We start from the raw sequence: 17,384 nt of genomic DNA, 5'->3' as shown, positions 1-17,384 counted from the left end.
TCAGGAGGAACCTTTGCCAAGGGAAAGAGTTGGAGAGACTGAGGAGAAGGACTGACCTTTCACAGTGTGCTGTCTGGTGTTGGCCTGCAGTGGCTGTTTCTGCCAAGGTATGGACAAGGACTTTGCTCTGTGCTCTGTCCCCTGCTTGAAAAAGATCTCCAAGGGCTTGAAGTAGAGCTTGCCTTCTGTTATTAGTGTCTCAGGGATACACAGACTTCACTACCACCTCCCCATAACTCCCTTGCTGAGAGTTCTGACCTGCCAAGAGGTGTCTGCTGCTGTTCTGCGCCTCTGGAGGTTGTTCCTGCTGTTGGGAGCTGGAAATGTAACACAACGAGGAGAAGCGTGACGCATCCGTACCTGTTTCCTACGCATTGCCAAAGAAACCAACGGAGGGCCAGCCGACACCTTGAGAAATCGCTGCACTCCCCAATGAGTGCACTGAAGGCCAAGATCACCGCACCGATTCCAACATAGGCCCTGATGTGCGGCTGCAAGAACCAAAACATTGAGGGACTACGGCTGAAGAAATAAGCGCTAGTGCTGCTGCTCCTGCTTTGAAAACGGACGCATTTCTGATTCTCATGCATTGCACCCAGGAGCCAAGTCTACAATGATGCTGGGGCCGCAGTAAGAAATTAACAATTCATCTTGGCGAACAGTAAGAAACCGATGCATCACCTCCCCTTCAGTAAGGAACAGATGCATCACCTCCCCTGGAGTAAGGAACCAATGCATCACCTTCCCTGCATGTAATGAACCTACGCATCACATTCCCTGTGGCTGTTCTTGCTTTTGATTTTGGCACATCCAAGGTACTTTGTGTTGAAAATGTTGCATCTGCAATTTGTTTTAAACAGAACTGTTTCTAGCTTTTGAAAGCCATATTTTTCTTACAGTATTGTAGATTTTTGTCGTTTGAATCTTGTTTGGTTTAGATAAAGATTACTTATTTTTCTAAACTGGTGCAGTGTCCATTTGTAGTGTTTCCACTGTGTTACTGTATGTGTGCACAAATGCTTTACACACTGCCTCTGAGATAAGCCTGTATGCATGTGTCAAGCTACCAAGGGGGTGAGCAGGTTTAATTTTAGAAGTGTATACCCTTTACTATGACTAGGAAGAAGGGTCCCTACTTGGACACTGGTGCAAACCATTGCCAACTGGAGACCCCCATTTCTATCAGGACTCAAAGCATAACCTGTTTAATCCTTCAGCCTACTAATTAAAGTTAACATTGAAACTAAACAGTGCAGATAAATAATAAAATATACTGTTATCAATATTCATGAAGATTATTTTTCCAATTGCTTATTTCTGTCAAAAGAAGAAGAGAGTTTAATTTAAACCTGGGCTTGCTACAGCAAGACTCATAGGGAGATGAAATGTAAATATCATTAATCACAATCTATAGATACATATTGGAATTAATTCACAAACATAAATGTATGCTTTTGTGTAAGTTTATTTTTTTAGCACCTAGGTGACATTAAAGATGTTTTCGAGGACAAAGAAAGGATGATAAAAGGAAATATTGATGTAGCTATAAAGGGCCTCACCATTCTGGGTGTTTTCATTCGGGGCTTTTTGTAATGATTCTAAGATCAGGTGCCAAGGAGCAGATTCTCGTGTTGAATGTGATTGTGTGGCTTCGGAATAGAGCCATAAATTTCCTGAAGTCTTCAGTGATGAGCTTGGTAGAAATTGAGGGTTTAAACAGAATTAGGATTCAGAAGAGTGCAGTACCTGTAAGGCATAAGCTAGGAGGAATGTCCTTTAGTGTCAGGAATGACCTTGAGAAGGTTGAGTTAGGCGTTTGTGTGAAAGAGGAATTATGGATACTGCTAAATCATCCTTGTGGCCCTCTCGTTTCATGGCTGTGGGCATGCGGTGTGGACACTTACGTGGTTGTGTAGAGCTGAGGTTGCTTCATAAAGAAATATGGGTAGACTCACATCCCTTACCCAAAATCAATGATTTGTTTGCATGCACTGCAGGAGCTACTTTGTTCTTTAAGCTCGATCTGCTTCTGCCTACCATCAGGTGGAACTTTACCCCAATTCAAGACATCTCAGGGCATTTGTTTCACCCTCTGAGATTTTTTAATTCTGCTGCTTACTGTTTGGTCCTGCCATCCACCTTTCGGGGAGTTATGTTTAACATTCTGAAAGACGTGGATGGGCTTTTGTTATTCCAGGATGATGTTCTGGTTTTTGCAGGGGATGTGGTGGGCCATAATGCTTCTCTCTTTGAATTACTCATGGGTAGAAAGACTACAACTAGTTTTTAAACAGCGTGGTTGTCTAAAAGGCTCAGGAGTGAGTCAGATGTGGAGCAGTTGATGAGCTCAGGCAAGAAGAATGTTAGTCTTGGACAAGAGAAACAGAAAAGCTACAATGACAACAAAAACAAGTATAAAGCCTGTAAGAAAAAATGTTGGGGACATAGTTCACATCCAAAGTGATGTTCATGTTTAAACTGGGAGAAGTAAGTACAGTGATCTGGTGAGAATGGAGAAGACTAGTGGAAATGCTTTTAAAGTCTATTAAGGCCACTGGTGGAACCTCTCAAAAGTTTTTAAGGTGGGGAGTGAGCGTGAGAGTTATTTTCAAAGTGAGTCTGTCCCTGCTGATTTTTTCAACAACCATCAGAGTCCCAGGATGTTTCAGAAGGGGGCTCCAAGAGATCTTTGTTACGCAAAGGTACATGATGCATTGTTAGACCAAGCAGGTTTCTTATCTGAATGCCACCTGCCCTTTTAATACTTATGTTTTCTAATGGTAATGATTTTAAATTTGTTTGTGTCTTCATGTGTTCCAAATTCCCTTCCCTGGTGTTGTGTCTAGGTGAGCTGTATTAGTCGGTGTATTGTTTGGAGAAGGGAGGATGTGCTATACCTTACTGTTTAGCTTCTGTTATAGAATTATTAGTACTCAAGATTTCATACATAATCTGCCATCTGAAGCCACTGAATACATATTAGTACTTGAAGGGGTGAGGTAGAGGTAAATTGGAGAGAGGTAAAGGCATCAGGAGATAGACATAGGCAGAGAGGATTAAGGAAAAACAAAGCAATGCTAGGGAGAGAAACAGGAAAATGAGAAGCGATATAGAAAAACTGGACAAAGTAAAATAGTAGCGGGGAAATGAGAAAGGTAGAGAGAGGAATTAAAGGTAGAAAAAGAAATGTAGTGTCGAGTGAAAAGAAGTTAAGGGGATATGTGAAATCATGAAAGGGGTGAGGTATACGGAGAGTTGAAAAATAGAAAAGAGCAAGTGATGATGAAGTAACGAGATCAATAGAGAGGTAAAAAAATATTTCATGTACAAAGGATTAGTAGAATTCTAGATGGTGGTCCAGAGAGAGATATGAGTTTGTATGTGAGGTGTGTGGTGTGAAAAAGAGAGAGAAAGAAAGGGACAGAGACATTGACAGATTTAGAGAGACTAGTTCATGATAGAGAAACAGGAATACAGATAGAGAAATACATGCTTCCAGAATGGAGTAATATATTTAGAGGTGAAGGAATGAGAACAGGGAAAAAACAAGATAAACAGGGAGAAGTGAGATAGCGAATTAATGGTGTGGTAAATTGAGAAGTTATGTAGGGAGAAAGAGAGTGCAGTGGGGTAGAGAGAAAGTTGAGATAGTGAGAGATGTGAGAAATGAATTAGAGAGATGAGGAAAGTGGTAAGGTAGAGAAAGAGCTGAGAGAGAGGTGAGATGGTAGATACATTAATAGGGGAAACATCCTTGACCCTGTAATTTTAACAATGACCTCCCTTTACAATGCAGTTATTACCCTGACAGCAATGTAACAGCACGTTTCTTTACCCTGCAAATCATAACAAATGCTCGCTTTGGGGAGCGCATTGGACTAGTGTTCCATTTAAAGTCCAACACCTTCCCTACTGTTACCTAGACTGGAGTTGGTAGAGTAAATTATATCCCAAAGTCCAACTTGCCTGGTAAAGTAACATGCAATAACATCACAGTCAGGGTAGTGACTGCATTGTAAAGGCATGCAGGGTAAATGCATATGGGGTTCAGTCATACAATCCATTGAGAGACTGATAGAAATGTGGGGAAAATGTAGACAGGATGTTGTGTGATAAGTAAAGTAAAGAGAAAGCGATGCAGGGAGGAAAGATGGAAAAAATTGCAGTGCGGTCAGAAACAGTGCTGATGTAGAGAGAAAGTAAAGGGAATATGAAGGGATTGAGAGTAGTAGAGATATAGAAGTAGACACAGAAAGTGAAAGAAAGGGGCAAAGTCATGACTGGGGAGCTAGCGAGAGAGATGAAAATTGATTGAGGCATATTGTGTATATTGAAAGAGGTGAGGAGGACAAAGGAAAAAGGTTAGGTAGTGAGTGAAGCGGAAGTGTTGGACTTGGCCCTTTTTGCATGGTCATCCCAGAACTTTTAGCCTTCCTCGTGTATTTTTTCAAACCTGTTGTTGGTGGTTTTATGACTCTGGACACTCTACCACTGCTGATTAGTGTTAAAGTGCATATTCTCTCTTTTGTAAATTGTGTTAAGGATAGTGTTTCCATAATTGGCTATTTGATTTACTTGTCAGGCCCTATAACAGTGCACTATGTGTGCCCAAGGCCTGTAAATCAAATGCTGCTGGTGGGCTTGCAGCACTGATTGTGCCAACCATAGACGCAGCTTGTAAAATGTGACTCTGACCTATCTTTGCAGAGCCTGTGTGCGGTATGGGACTGCCATGTCAACTTGGTAAGTGCGCACACTTCACAGTCCCTAAACATTCCCTGTTCTACATATTAGTCACCCCTAAGATAGGCCGAAGGTACTCCTGTGCGCAGGGTGCATTGTATGTAGAAGGTAGGACATGCCCTGATGTGTGTGGGATCTCCAGATAGTGAAATATTGCAAATTTAGTTTTTCACTTTTGCAAGGCTATCTGTTCCCGTAGGACTGAATGGGGAGTTTGTTTATACCATAAACAAACTGAACCTGGGATAAGATAGAAAAGTAAAGATTAGTATGCCAGAACTCAGAATGTTCAAGTGCATCTTTTAGTGAGAGTGATTTTTACATTCTGTGTTTGAAAATACCACTTTCAGAAAGTAGGTATTTCCTTGCCTAACCATCCAGTGTGCCTCTGCTAGGTTTGTGTATTGCATGTCTAGCTTTTGGATGACAAGGACTGTAGAGGGGCAGCGGCTCCAGAAGTCTGATGAATCAGGCTGGGCTGTAAGGCCTGGTCTGCATTTGGAGTGGTGGGAGGAGTAGCACCTTCACATGAATAGGGCTGTGCCTGCCTTCCACAATGACGGCTCTGCCCCCCCTGCGGTGTGTCTGGAGCCAGGGCTCACACTGACAATGAAGGTTGCTGTGCACTTGCAAGGTTCCTCACAAAACTGGTTTTGGCTGGGTACAGACACTCTCTGCCTATAGAGAACAAAGGATTTTTGGATATGAAAAGAGGGGCCAAAACCCCAGACTTTTAGATTACTTCTGGGAAATCAAGAGGAAACCTTTGCCAAGGAAAAGAGCTGGATAACCTGAGGAGGAATATTGCCCCTGTGCTATTTGCTGTCTGGGGTTGGCCTGCAGTGGCTCCTTGCTGCCACGGAAAGGAGAAAAGGACTTTGCCGTTTGCTTTGTCATCTTGAGGAAGATCTCCAAGGGCTTGAAACTGAGCTTGCCTCCTGTTCTGAAGTTTCAGGGACACAAAGACTTCACCACCAGCCCCTCTAAATTTCCTTACTGGGAATTCCATCCTGCAATGAGGTGCCTGCTGCTATTTAGGAACTCTAGCTCTCGGAGCTGGAAAACTGACGCAACACCGAAGAAGCATGTCACATCCACACCTGTTTTCTGATGCATCACCGAAGAAACCGTAATAGCGCCTGCAAAAGGCACGAGAAATCGCCACATGATGCATCGGGTGCAGCGATTTCCGAAGTCTGAGATCACCGCACGGATCCCGACGCAAGCCTGCTGTGCGTCAGCACAAAGATACGCATTGTACCGGATCGACACATTGCATTGAGGTGCCAAGACTGTTGCATCGTTGGGAGAAGCAGTAAGAAACCAGCGCATCACCTCCCCATGCAGTAAGAAAACGACTTATCACCTCCTCTCCAGTATGGAACGAACGCATTACCTTCCCTGAAGCACGGAACTGATGCATCTCCTTCCCTGCCTGTAAGGAACCGACGCAGCACCTTCCCTGCGGCCATTTTGTTTGTTTTTCGTGACGCATATGGGTACCTTTGAGAAAAGTGTTGCATTTACAACTTGCATTGAACTGAGCTATTTCTACCATTTGAAAGCCTTATTTTTAATACTGTATTGTGGATTTTTGTTGTTTGGTCTTGTTTTCGGTTGGATAAAGATTACCTATTTTTTCTAAACTGCTGTGGTGTCCATTTATAGTGTTTTCACTGTGTTAGTGTATGTGTTCACAAATGCTTTACACACTGCATCTGAGATAAGCCTGTCTGCTCGTGCCAAGCTACCAAGAGGGTGAGCAGGGGTTATTTTAGGGGGCTATCCCCCTTACCCTGACTAGAAGCAAGGGTCATTATTTGGACAAAGGTACCTACCTTAGCCAACTAGAGACTCCCATTTCTAACACGAAGGAACATAGAGAAGTAGAGATTGTGAGATAATTAACAAAGAGCCTTAAGGGAGAAGAGGTGAAGTAAATTAATGAGAAAATACCTGCTGATAGCGCAAGGTTTAAGTATAGGCACGCCAGGCTTACACACAGAGGGGCAGATGCATTATGTTTAGCTCAAATCAGCTCAGCAATTTACTGCACAAGTAGGTGTAAGCAGTTTAAAGCCATAAACGTAAAAAAAGTACTTGCTGCTGTTCACTGAACTTGTGCTGGTGCTCAAACAGACTGGCTACCACCATGCACAACCATACCACCATGGTTCAGAGGTATGAATCTATTGTCTCGCATAGGATTTGTACTGAAATCATACCTTTCCAGTACAACTAGACATATTTTGAAACATTCCACACATTGTATATGTGCGGCAGAGTCCAGCACACATGTACCATGTGGAACATTTGGAGAAATAACACATTTCTCCATGTTAGCGCCTGCCTAAAAAAGGCATTACTTTTATTATGCACGGTCCAGTAAGTGTATTTTAGTAGATCAGTCTTTGTGTCAAAAACCTTTGGTGCTTGCTCAAATCAACCCAAAATAAACCCAAGTAACGCCCCCTTGACACAAAGTAGGTCAAACTGCTTATTGTAATGAGGATACAGCATTTCTCAAGAGTGACATACCTTTTGAACTGGCAACTAAATGTCCTGTGAAGATTTTACGCTGCTTTGCATCACTTTGCATGACTTTACCCCAGCGAAACCCTTCGTATGTTTGGCCCTAATTTGCTGTAAAGCATAATCAGCTGTCAAATTGCTGACAAAGCTATTGTTAATTTGCAAGTATTGTTATTATACCCGGAAGTTTGTCTCACTCACTTTAGCAGGGAGTCCCTTGGCAGGTGGGGGCCCAGGGCAATTGCCCACTTTGCCCATGCTTTAAACTTTTGCTGTGGGTAAAGACACTATGCCTGGATTAAAACTGAAAACAGGCCAGTTTTATCAATGTGTGCATGCTTTCTTTAATGATCAGATGTGTCATTGCTGTATGTGCTTTAAAATGCATATTTTCTTAACAAAGGGAAGAGAGAGATGATTTTATGAACACAAGATTTAGGAATTTAACTGTCAGAATTTCAAGAGAGACTGGTTCAATTAGAACCTGGTGTAGTGACGACGCCACCATTCACGCAGCCCGAGGGCAGGCCCACCCAATGGTATAAATACAGGGGCTCTTGACCGTTCAGGGTTTTGACCCAGTGACGAAGCACAATGTCAGTCTGAGTCTTTGTCTAGTATCAGTGCATGCAGCCTACCTGATCTCACCGAGTATCCCGGTGTAACAGGTTACCACACTGGCAACGAGGCGGGTCTCAACCATGCCTCTGCCGTGCCGAGCTCGCTGTGCCTGATCCTGTGCTGTGGCCGCGGCATGCACCGCCAACAAAGCGGGCCCACAGAGCGTTTGCGGCCTGCCTGCCAGGCCGACACACCACCGCGGCGGGTACCCACCCCACGAAGCAGCTGCTACCTGGTGGGGGAGGTCGCACACCTCGTCAAGCGGGTACCCACCCCGCAGTGCCTGATTCACCACCTTAAAGCCTGGACCGCGTGGTGCCAGCGGCGGAAAAAGACGGGACTGACCGCTATCCTAGGAAGGTGAGCCCGGCACTGTTGCTGCAGGCATGTGCGCGCGCCAGTCACGCTGCTCCCACACTTTTGTGGTAGAGCATACGAGCAGATCCCTAAATGGCCTGCTGCGCGTCACGCTCCAGCAGTCACGCGGTAGAGCCTGCGGCCGGCAGGCATAAGAAGAGCCTCCCCAGCCCAACGTGTCAACACTGGAGTCAGCGCGGAGTGTGTCTCTCTCTCCCGCTCAGTGACCTCATCTCCTGCCCGGTCGGCCCGTCAGTGCCCTCACACTCTCCAGAGCCTGCCAGCCTCTGCATGGCCTGTTAGAAGAAGAATAAAAAGACAACACTTGTGTTAAAGTAAACAATAGAACAAAAGTGCAGTTATATTCTAGAAGGCGCATACCTGCTCAGCACAGCCCCTGCATCTGTATGTCACCTGCCTGAATAGTGCTCCAATTGCCTTACTGGCTCGCCCACCAAAGACACATTTGAAAACACACGTCGCTACTTTATTACGGCAGTGGAGGTATTTGTAAAGCAAGCCCACGCTCTGCACCCACGGACTTGGTGACAACCCACCTCCCCTGCCTTGGCATGTACCAACCCACGTTCAAGACGCATCATGAACGTGCAAAACGCTTATGGTGGTGGGAATGTGCCTGTGGCTCAACCACCGCTGCCTCAACAAGCTGCTGGGCCAGATCAAACTCAGCCCGGTCAGGCCATGGCCGGCCCCCCCCTTCCGCCGTTCAGTGAACTGTCTGATCCTGCAACCGCTGCGGCCCGCTGGAAGTTTTGGATTGGCCTCCTGGATCAATACTTTGTGGGTGTGCGGGAGACCGAAGGGAGGGTGAAGAGGTCACTCCTCATGTGCTATGGAGGGATTAATTATACTAGCTATTTGAGACGCTGCCCAACACCGGACCGGATGACGACTACAAGGCAGCAGTCACGGCCTTGAACCAACATTTTGAGCCGCAAATCAACCCCGACTTCGAGCGCTTCAAGCTCCGTCAAGTGCGTAAGGGGAAGCCGAGACCATCGACATTTTCTACACTCGTCTATGGAAACTGGCGGGTTCCTGCACACTGCCAGACAAGAGGGAAGAAATTAGGGCGCAGGTCATCCAGGGATGCCGTTCCATGATGCTGCGCCGTCTGATACTGCGCCAACGAGGCATCAGTCTTGCTGAGATCCTCGTGCTCGACAGGTCCCATGAACTGTCCAATGCACGTGCAGACGAAATGGAAGCGGCTCTCAACCGGCCTACAACTCAAGGTGCAACTCCACGACCCCCGGTGGCCAAAGAAGAGAAGGTGGACGCGATTCAGAGACAACCCACTCAACCACAAGGATCCTCTTGGCGCCCCCAGAAGACCACCTGCGGCGTCTGTGGTCTGGATCACCCTCTGGCAGGAAGATGCTTCGCGAGAGGAAGAACATGCTCCTAGTGCAGAAAACTTAACGATTTTGCCAAGGTCTGCAGGAGCGGAAGAGGAAGGGGCAGTACCCCGGGCTTGCTTGGACTCTCAACTGGGTGAAGCAACTGTCGCTGGAAGACACGGTCACCATTGCCGGATCTCCTGTGAGTGCCCTCATAGACACCGTAGTGTCAGTAAACGTGATGGTCAGTGACCAGTAAGAGAGGCTATCGCCAAGCCCAACACTACTGCCGTCCAAAGCAAGAATATACACGTACGATGGAAATGAGCCGCTTCCTCTGCGAGGAGTCATGGTGGTTGAAATTGTCAGTGAGTGCCATCCTCTCAAATCAAAATTCCATGTCTCTAAAGGAAAGCAAGGTACCCTCCTCACTTGTCACACAGCAGAGGACCTGGAGCTAGTGTTCTTTGTGAACCAGGCACATGACCTACATGCCCGAGAGATGCTCAGAGACTTTCCCATGTTATTCAAGGACCTTGGTTGCCTGAAAGGGAAGACGTTTAAGCTGCATGCTGATTGACGGTTCGGCTCATGGCCTTGAGGCATCAGCGGGTGCCATTTCACTTGTGGCCGCAAGTGGAGGAGTTGAAGAAGTTGGAAGACCTATGGGTTATAGTGAAGGTGTCGGGCCCCACACCATGGGTGTCCCCATTAGTCGTGGCCCCAAAACCGAAGCAACCAGGGGCCATTCGACTCTGTGTCAACATGCGCTTACCTAACAAGGCCGTGAAGAGGGAACGTCATCTCACACCGACGATAGATGACATTGTGGCCGACCTGAATGGTGCCAAGTGGTTCACAATACTTGACCTCAATGCCGGCTATCATCAGCTGGAGCTCCACCCTGACAGTAGGAACATCACAACGTTCTCCACACATATAGGATTGCGTTGTTACAAAAGACCGAACTTTGGCGTATCATCAGCCACGGAGGTGTTCCAAAACGCAATAAGAGAGACTCTCACGGGTCTGCAGGGTGTAATAAACTTGAGTGATGACATCCTTGTGTTCTCCAAGATGCTGTAGGAACACCACATACACCTCAGAGCCACTCTTCAACGACTGGCAGACAACAGACTCACTAAGCCAAGTGCTCATTTTATCAGGAGTCAGTGGATATCTTTGGGTACATCTTCTCCAAGGAATGGCTGCGTGTTGACCCGAAGAAAGCGGAGGCGATATATTCTGCCCGAGACCAACACCAGCCACGGAAGTCCGGAGTTTCCTCGGGATGGCCACATACTTTGGCCGATTCATTCCCAACCTGGCGTCCCTGTCTGAGCCTCTCCGGCTCTCACGAAGTCTGGTCAACTGTGGGTCTAGTCCGCAAGAGAAGATCTGGCATTCCAGGCCATGAAGGAGGCCCTCATCGATGACAAAGTCATGTCATACTTTCGCCTATATCGTCGCACGGAGGTTGTGGTGGATGCGAGTCCGGTAGGACTGGGCGCAGTCCTGATGCAAGAACCAGAGTCCAAGGAATGGGTCCCAACGGCGTTTGCCAGACGGGCGCTAACTGCAACGGAAATGCGGTACACACAGATAGAGTGTCAAGCCCTGGCTATCAAATGGGCATTCCAGCACTTCCATCTCTACTTATATGGACATGTTTTCTGGATGGTTATAGACCACAAACCCCTGGTTCCTCTTTTCGCTGGCACAGCCCGACTTGCCCCTCCCCGGATCAAGAGGTGGGCAGTTCAGATGCAAGCTTACCACTTTGAGGTAATCTTCCGTCCAGGGGCCAACAACCCTGTCGACTTCTTATCACAGTACCTTGGCCCACCAACACCAGCCAGTGTGCACCTGCTCACCTGGTGTTTCGGAGAGCGCCAAGGGACAGTGTTCCTGTGAACCCATCGTGGACTCCCTCAGCGCTGGATCAAGAGGCTAACAAGAGCCGAAGGAAGATGTCCAATGAGAAGGCGAGCCAAGCTAGAAGAGCCCAACCGATGCCCATTCACGTTGGAGGCCAAGTTGTGGTGAAAGACCGATGCCCTGCCTGGAAGTATCGCACAGTATGAGCCTGAAGTGTGGGAGGTCATTGATGTGCAGAGCACCATGGTGTCTGTGGTGTGTGGGACTCTCGTAGTCACGAGGGACACTTCATGGTTCAAGAAGATTGTGGGAGGACCGTCAGCCGACTGTACCCTGGAAGACCTCGAGGAAGAAGGAGGGGTGATCTCCACAGATACAGTCCCTGACAGCCTAGAGCCAAACCAGCACCAAGCAGGAGGAGAGGTAGTTGCCACAGAAGAATCACAGAGTACTGGGACTGTGTCTCCAGAGTTGGAGAGAGATGCAGGGGGGTTGGAAGCAAACAAGAGCTCCCGGAGCCAGAGCTATGGTCTCCGGCCGAACCCAACTCCCAGTCAGAAACTAAAAGACTTTGTGTGGTGCGTAAAGAAGAACTGACCATTCATCCGAAAGGGTTTTCTTTGTATCTAAAAGATTGGAGGGATGTGTGGATTGTGGTGGACCCACCCGTCCCATTCATGCACACCACACGCATTCATGCACCCCGAGGGCGGGCTCGCCCGAGGGTATTAATAAAAGGGCTCTTGACCACTCAGGGTCTTGGCCCAGTGACGAAGCACAGTGCCAGTCTGATTCATTGTCTAGTATCAGTGCATGCGGCCTCCCTGATATCACCCGAGTATCCTGGTGTAACAGGATACCACACCTGGGTCATAACTGACATTGGATGCAATGCCTGAGTCTGTGTCACTTTTGAATGGATGCACAAGGATTAGGCTGAGATAGCGTGCCCTAATACAATGAATGAGCTGTTTCCAGTGAAGGCGTGAACCAGTGCCTGCTCTGGGAAAGAGTAACATCAGCAATGTCCAATAAGGTGCCAATTAGGTTAATACTTCAAAATGGAACAATACAGAAGTTGTATCATATGGCGCCGTGGGGCACAAAAAGAGAGCGAGTCTGACCAAAACAAACATTTTCATATCGAATTTATGGATCAGAATATATTTATAAGCAGTACACTTATACATTCAAATCGTTAAGTTGGTGCTCAGTGTCAAGTGAACACCCAGTGCTCAAATTTACGTGCAAATGGCGCAAGAAAACTGACCACAATCAAATTAAAAAGCAGTGGAAAGGACGCTAGATATGTGCAGATGGAAAGATATTACTGAGTTTCAAAGTAAAAAAAAAATAAATAGAATTCTGCACATAAATTACAATCAATGAAATTAGTTTTGATCCGGGAAATTGTCAACGATGTTTTGACCCTTTTATTAGTCAAAAGGTCGTCATCGGAAAAGTGCAGAAATAAACTGATCACGATTTTGCGGGGGGCGGGGTTACTGCACAAGTATGTATCAAACAAGGAAGAAAGTGATGAATCGAAAAGGATGTTATGGAACAGCTTGCTAATAGTGGAATCCAACAGGTAATAGCCACCAAGTCCATTGTAATCGAAGGTCCAAAGGATCAATGATCCAGGAGGGAACAATTCCACAACATTAAATGCTATGCTGTCAAAATAGCTCAAGCTCAAAAGTAGCTCAATAAACGACCCAAGAAGGAAACTGGAGCCACAAATGAAAAGAAGAACCTTCCCTGGCAAGGGAAGCAGCCTTCACAATGAGTTTTTTATCTCATTGTGCCTTTACCACGCATTTTTTGCACACATATTTTGATGCCAAATATGCATTTACAACGCATGCCAGTTACATGCATTTAACGTAATTTGGAGGGATGGGGGGGGGAATCTACCCCACAAATGTGTTGTTTATTAAATCTAAAAACAAAGCATGGTATGATATTTGCAGAAAAACAAGCGTGCTAACAAATGTGTGGCATAGGCGTACCATATATTTACTTGTGGCAAAGGCATACAATGTATTTACTTGTGTTGTACCGTCTTACAACCCCTGACAAAGCCCCTGAAATCAGAAAACACTGGGACTGATGTTTGAAGTTGCCAGTCCTCCTTTCACTGCAGGTGGCAAACCTGGCCTTAATCCTAAATGGGGAATAGATCTCCCTGTAGATGGGTGTAGTGAGTGACTGCACCTTCATGAAGAGTAATGTCTCAGGATTTCCTGGTCTCAAGTCCCCATGAGGAGGAGGGAACAATCTGGTGCAATTAATATTACAGAAGGGGCTGTTTAGGCCTCTGAGGTCCACTCCATAATACTAAAGTAACATCTGTATGTATGTGCACTTACCTGTGAGTATGAACTCTTCATCCAGACGGCTGGCTAGGAACAGTTAAAAACCCAGGGGCATATTACCAAGCAATAGTGATAATTATCGCTATTGCTTGGTTAGAGACAAAAGTTTACCGCAGCGCTGCGGCGATTTTTACCGCAAATAAACCTTGGTATTACCAAGGTTTAACGCAAATGCGGTCAAAATCGCCGCAAAGCATGAATATCGCTGAAAAGTCAGCGATAGTCATGCATTAGCGAGCTAATGCTCTTAGCCATGTTATCCACCTCCCATTGGATAACATGGCTAAGAACTGCTCAGGGCAGGTGTTAGCTTTTGGAGATATTCCCGCTTAGCGCGAATATCTCCAAAAGTTGGTAATAGGAGATAGCGATGTTAGCGACTGTTTTCAGTCTCTAACATCTTGGCACGCCCACTTTGCATCTCATTAGTGATAAATATCACTGATATGCAAAGTGGAGCCCAAGATGGTCGCTATCTCCTACTAGCTGTCGCTAACTGGTGTTAGCGGCAGCTAGGTAATAGGGAGATAATTTTATCTCCGCTTTCTTGGCTTTTAAAGCCAAAAAAGCGGAGATAAACCCCCTTGATAATATGCCCCCCAGTCCTTAGTCAAATGTTTACTTAAACCTAGGGATACACTATGGTGAACTGCAGCTGCGCAAGACCAAACTCGTGCATACCGTGATTTCTCAATTAGCACAAAAACATTTAACAAGAAGTGCTTCGCAACTTGTAAAAACAAATGATCAATTCCAGTTCAAGGCTCTACATTAAAAGGAAAGGAATTACCTGGCGAATCATTCTCAGTATTGCAGGAAATCTTCCCCAGTGAGCAGGTGCTAGAAAAAAAGATCAGGATTAGAAATGTGGTTTTAGTCTGTCCTGTCTCAGGTTTCTGTGGCCTTATGTAACATGAGGTCGTTAGTTACACAAAGGTATATACAAAGGACTTCAGCACAGTTAATCATTATGTCTCGAGTGCCATGTCACCCCGGGCAAAGACGTTTCTGAAATCTGTAACACCATGGTTGGCAGCCTTCATTTATCCAATTCCTCACTCAAACTCTCGAAGGCTGCTATAAGGTGACATTAGCCGTTTTGCAAAAACACAAAATAAAATGAAATATTGTGTGTTCCATTGTCCCTAATCCTTTTCTAGAGCTGATGAAAAAGATGTTGGCCTTGGGTTAAAGACTGCATTTAAACCGGGCAAAGACCTGGCAAAGACAACCATTTTGACCTATGTACGTTTGACCATAAACGCACTTAACATGGTGGGTGCCCTTTGTGTTTATTATAAATATATATATATATATATATATATATATATATATATATATATATATATATATATATATATATATATATATATATATATATATATATATATATATATATATATATATATATATATATATATATATATATATATATATATATATATATATATATATATATATATATATACCCAAATTGTTTTTTAGTTAATTAAAACATCTATCACCCCTACCGTGACCCCAAACATATTCTGAATTGTCTTACCAAGTAGCACCATTTTCAAAAGTAGTAGTCTCTGGTTGCATGATACCGTTCTTGTAGTAACAAGGGCATTCGATTTGCGGCACACATGTCCCCTGTTCGTTCAGGTAGGTTCCTTCCTTACAGATGCAGCCATCCACTGGCACAAAGGTAATGTTGCATTCAGCACAGGGCTCATTCAGGCACCGACAACTCGGCTGGCAAGTGGTGATATGGTCACTGTAAATCATGGATTCAGGGCAAACTGGTGCCATGTCCCCTGTGCATTGAAGCAGAACATGATTAATATAGGCTCATGCATACATTTTATTTTTTGAAGCGAAAATGGATGTACTTCTACTGGGGACATTAGAAACACTTTGCAAGTCACATTAATATAGTGTTCTAACACAGCTAATAAAAAGACATATGACAAATGGGATTTCCAGGAAACATATTATCATACTTTTGAAAAAAATATTATGACTTCAATTGAGAATACAACATTTGAAAAAAGGTTACATTTTCGTTTATCACAGCCAGAAATGTCAATATTATTTTGACTTTCATGCTTAGTATAGCAGGTTTCTGGACCAGGGTCAGCGGACTCGATAATTCTCTCGCCTCGGTGCCCACTCTGATCAGCGATCACACTCGGCAACTCTGGGCATTAGCTTGCCTCATCTTCACTAACGGCCCCACCAGACCGCCGGGGATGCCTGGTCTCACCCTGGAGATACCCATTAAGGGACCATATCTCAGGGAAGGCAGGAAGGGTTTCGCAGCGGTCGAAGCGCCTTGGGACCCTCCGGGTAAGTAGTGCGCTATATAAATGCCTATACATTACATACATTACATTACATAGCCTTAGAGCCTGATCTAGCGGGCTCTACCTGTCATTAAAGGTCCACTCCAACGTTAAAGGCCCAAGCGTGAAGCGAGGGGCTGGAATCCCTGAGTGTCCACAGCCTCCGTCGCCCTCATTCCCCTCTGCACTTCACATATCCTGGAGAAGGTGGTGAACAGGAGAGACAGATGCTCCAGATTAGGACAATGGACTGTTGGTAACAGTGTCCCTACACTAGTGTTTATAGCACACTGTTGCTCCAATGTCTTAAACAGTGCTGTCAACATTCCAATAGTGTAATTATATTCAGGGCACCCCCTTCCCCTGCTCCCCAAAAGTAGTTTCATGAAGTTGATTTGAAATTTTTGGCAACAATTCTGTGATTATCCAGTGTAGGAGAGTAGGGTCTGCTATCCTATGGTCACCCCAATTTTTGCTTTTTGCTTCACTGGTTTTCGACTTACTGAGGCTGTGGGCCTGCTAATCAGACCCCCAGCCTGCTGTTCTCTCTCTAAATTCATAATACATGTGCTATAGGTACATACCACAATTGGAAATGGACTCCTTGTCAGCCCCTGTACCATGCACTATAGGTGCTCAGGGCATAGTTGCCACCAAGGCCTACCAGGGGCTGAAGCATAGCTTTTGCCACCCCTGGCTGGTTATTAAATTGACACAACTGGCTGATCACTCAGCTGGGGCAAGTGGGTGTAATCACCCCTTGCTTAGATATAGTATACCTATATCTAAACCTATATCTGGACACATATATAGCCTGTAAGCCACTCCTATAGAAGGCCTCATCAATCCTGGAGGCAGAGTGCGTGGTTTTATGTGAGATGGAGCTCTGGCATGAGCTGAGCCTGTCTGCAGCTGTCGGGAACAACTCCCTAAGCTGATCCGGGATAATGCCATACCATATACTCTTAAGCGCCTTATAATCCTCGCGGTTATATAGCAACTTTGGTTTGGCTTTATCAAAACATGTCGTGTAAGGTGTCATACGAATTGGAATACTACCCCCTCGCCAGTTCTGGCGACGGGGGTAGCATTCCACCCTTCTAGAGGGATAAGACATGTTACTTTACTGAAACGCGGTTGATTTAAAATGAGCCTCAGATCCACAAAATGGATGCCTCTGCCACAGA

The 17,384-nt window shown here is 45.5% G+C and overlaps 1 protein-coding gene across 1 annotated transcript in view; it reads right to left on the bottom strand.

Moving 5' to 3' along the window:
• The window catches only part of LOC147733202 (mucin-2-like), a 1,332,790-nt gene that overhangs the window by 553,120 nt on the left and 762,286 nt on the right, over positions 1-17,384 (bottom strand). Inside the window, exons 16-17 of the mRNA XM_086957736.1 lie at positions 15,414-15,669; positions 14,661-14,710 (exon numbers count right to left, since the gene is read on the bottom strand). Of these exons, the coding sequence (XP_086813862.1) occupies positions 14,661-14,710; positions 15,414-15,669 (306 nt within the window). The remainder of the gene's footprint in view (positions 1-14,660; positions 14,711-15,413; positions 15,670-17,384) is intronic.

The sequence above is a fragment of the Lissotriton vulgaris genome, chromosome 2_1 (genome assembly GCF_964263255.1).
Source record: "Lissotriton vulgaris chromosome 2_1, aLisVul1.2, whole genome shotgun sequence".
Lineage (NCBI taxonomy): Eukaryota > Metazoa > Chordata > Amphibia > Caudata > Salamandridae > Lissotriton > Lissotriton vulgaris.
Note: the sequence above shows the minus strand (reverse complement) of the source record. Positions and strands in the feature narration are given on the sequence as shown.